Source organism: Sabethes cyaneus, chromosome 2 (genome assembly GCF_943734655.1).
Source record: "Sabethes cyaneus chromosome 2, idSabCyanKW18_F2, whole genome shotgun sequence".
Taxonomy (NCBI): domain Eukaryota; kingdom Metazoa; phylum Arthropoda; class Insecta; order Diptera; family Culicidae; genus Sabethes; species Sabethes cyaneus.
In genome coordinates this window covers 173,096,303-173,099,356 of record NC_071354.1, presented here as the reverse complement: position 1 = coordinate 173,099,356, position 3,054 = coordinate 173,096,303, and the positions used below count along the sequence as shown (strand labels likewise).

The window sequence follows — 3,054 nt, the reverse complement described above, 5'->3', positions numbered from 1 at the left end:
CCTGAATAGGTATCCATTCGATCCCATTTTTACCCAAAAACCACGACCCGAAAAATCTGTCTCAGTACGCCCAATCGAAGATTTCTTCGGGATTTTGAGTTCCTTGGTGTCCAAAAATAACCGGAGAGCCACGAATTGCAAACAGTTATTGGTAGTATCAAGAGATGCATTCGCAATGTTGACATGACGGCCGTACAACGCTCCGGTTTCGGCGTCAAACGAAAACTTCGCCGAACAGCCGATTACGGACCGTTTTCAAATGTACACTAATTTTTTTTCAACAATGGATAATGTATCTTTAATTTCGGTAAATCAGATCTTCTTCATGTATCTTTGTTTTTTTTGACAGCTTGAGCAAAAAATTCCAAAATTTTAGTTGCCACCCGTTATAACTGTTGTTGGCTTAGTTAGTTTTATTCGCTGAGTTTAAACCATGTTGTGATTTGAAAGTTAATAGATTTTGTCGTAGAAAACACAGTATCTGGATCACGTGAAATGCAGTGGCAGTTAATTTAAAAGTTATAGCCATAGAAAGCGCACGTAGGAAAGTCGGCAACAAAATGGATTCGTTTTCAGTTTTACGCATTAAATTTTCGATAGATTTCTATAGGCAATCGCTTGCCTTAGACTCTATTGATTAACATATTGAGGCTAATCTCGAAAACTTGTTGCACCGCGTTTGCAGCCTACCTACCTACATTTTTTTTCTTGTTAAATATACATGTGTGCCATTTATGAACTTATATATAACAGTTCGATGCGGTTGAAAGAAGCTGTTGATGCTTTTTTTCTTTTTCTTCTTGCAAATAGTTACAGTCTATAACCATTGATCAAAGCACAGATCAGCTGTAAAAGCAGCAGCCACGGCAGCCATCATGTTTACTCGGGCTGACGTGTTTGCTCAGCTGCGCAAGACCTTGTCCCACGTCGCACGAGATTTGCTGAAGCTATAAATAATTCAGATTCCAAGCGATCGCGAAACGTTCTTGACAAAAAACCAGACTGAATAGTGGAGTGTGTGTATGGGAGTAGGAGATTTGCCGCCACACACCGCCGCCGTGCCTAGAATAATGGGAACGAACGTAATCACTCGGTTGGCACTGATCGCGGCTCTGATCATCGCGGTACGATTAGAAAAATCTACGTCGGTCCAGTGATTGGCCATTCCACACCTAGAATGTAAATGTTTCTGTTGTTTGTTGTTGGCTGTGTATACTGCAGGTCTCCGTGGAACACTCGCTGGGTGCGCCGCCCGTGCCAGCTGCAGACACAGACAGTGCTGGACAGAAGGCAGGATCAACAGACCCCGCGGTGGTGGTACGGTTGATTCATTATCTGAGCTATTTGATTGATTACGCGATCAGAACGTACGTTACGGACTGGGCGATGACTAGTCCCAAGGAGGCTTCGGAATATTTCGATAACGCACTGGTCGCCGGACGGCTGAATGAGCCCAGAGTTGACCAGTCGAAGCAGCACTACAAGCCCGACGACGGAGAAGCGGAGCAAAATATTAAAATCATTGACACAATTCGTAGGCACTAAATGAATGTTCGAGCTAAGCTGCAGCAAGTAAAAAGTAGTGGGTATAAAAGCTGCTAAAAAGAGAATAAAGAACAGCAATATTACTCCGAATCCGAATCTATTCCACGGCAAAATCGGCGAACAGCAAGACTCCAAACTTGATTATACTAATTTGCATAGACTGTTGAACCTTGTTCAGCCTCGGGAGGTTTAAATTTCCGATAGCGGGACTGCTTTGAAATTGCTTAGAGTTGAATTTTTTAATATTATCGGATTTCACCATAAAGCAGAATCGGCTTGTTTTACCAATACCGTTTCATTTTCCGCATAAATTTTATGCAGGGATTTCGCAATAAAAACGGTTTTTGGCGAGTCGATTCAAATCCGATAGGAAAGAAGATTTGTTTTTAAATCAATAATATTTTAAAGTTTCGCTAATGGGAAAAGCAAACTTAAAACGTCTAATACTTCTTAGTTCTATTCTCGAATCATAGTACCATGTGAGCCTTCTCAATTGGAATACGCATCAATTCATAACCTAGTTAAAATGATATAGAACCTTCCCGAGTACTATAAAAATGGGTGGAAAACTTTATAGTGTGCAGGTGCAACCACAAGGTCTTCTTGGTGCTGAATGTTTTCTCAGTAGAATCGATCCATTCTCTTTCTGTTTGATGGCGAAGCTAATGAAAACGCAGTTGTAGAGCAGATTTATGTTACCTCATACCATGCTGCATCAAAATCCGGACGGTACCAATATCCGGACACCTTCACTAATTTGTCCTTAATAAGTAACTAGCTGGCCCGACAAACTTCGTATTGCCACAAATTAAACTGTGTTGTACATAAATCGTGAATGTCGGATGACCTTTCTCACAATCTTGAGTTTTGCAAGTTTCTGGGGAGTTCATGGGTGTTTTAATATACAAATTTTCCTCACAGTAAAGTAGAAAACAACTTCCCCCATTGTTTAGCCTGATAAAATAAAGCGGATAGCATTTAAATATTCGCCATCATTACAAACCATTTCGCCGAATACCATTTTGCGGAACACCAATTCTCGGTTGACCATAACGCGGAATATAGAATTTCGCAGAATACCATTTCGCGAAAAACCTTACGCGCGATGTACCATTTCACGGAAAATCTTTTCGTAGAAAGTACCATTTCGCAGGGGTGACCCAACTGAAGGAGTAATAGAGGTCAGTAGATCTAGTAAAATAAATAAACCTAGATAGAGGTGATCTCTACGGGGGGCTGCTCCCCGCAATGGCCGGCGAATCCGACGGCAGGTCGCCTTCAACACTCGCGGCCTGTGGCCGTCTCGCGCTGATTATCTAATGTTACTGTTGATAGTTTTTAGTGGTCTTGTTATTGATTAATGTTTTGTGAAAAAGTCTAAAATTTCTCGAGTTCGATTAGTTTTTGGGTTACGCAAAAATTTCTATTTTATTTGTATGAGAGTCCTTATCCCCCTACCACAGGGGTGAAGGATCTCAAACCATCATTAAAAAAATCCTGCCTCCAAAA

General features: G+C 41.2%; 1 protein-coding gene across 1 annotated transcript; it reads left to right on the top strand.

The window, feature by feature from the left end:
* The first annotated feature begins 984 nt into the window (after positions 1-984).
* On the top strand, positions 985-2,326 carry LOC128734954 (uncharacterized). The gene is made up of 2 exons (XM_053829372.1): positions 985-1,124; positions 1,222-2,326. The coding sequence occupies exons 1-2, from the start codon at positions 1,023-1,025 to the stop codon at positions 1,543-1,545; spliced, it is 426 nt and encodes a 141-aa protein (XP_053685347.1). The 5' UTR covers positions 985-1,022; the 3' UTR covers positions 1,546-2,326.
* The last annotated feature ends 728 nt before the right edge of the window (positions 2,327-3,054 follow it).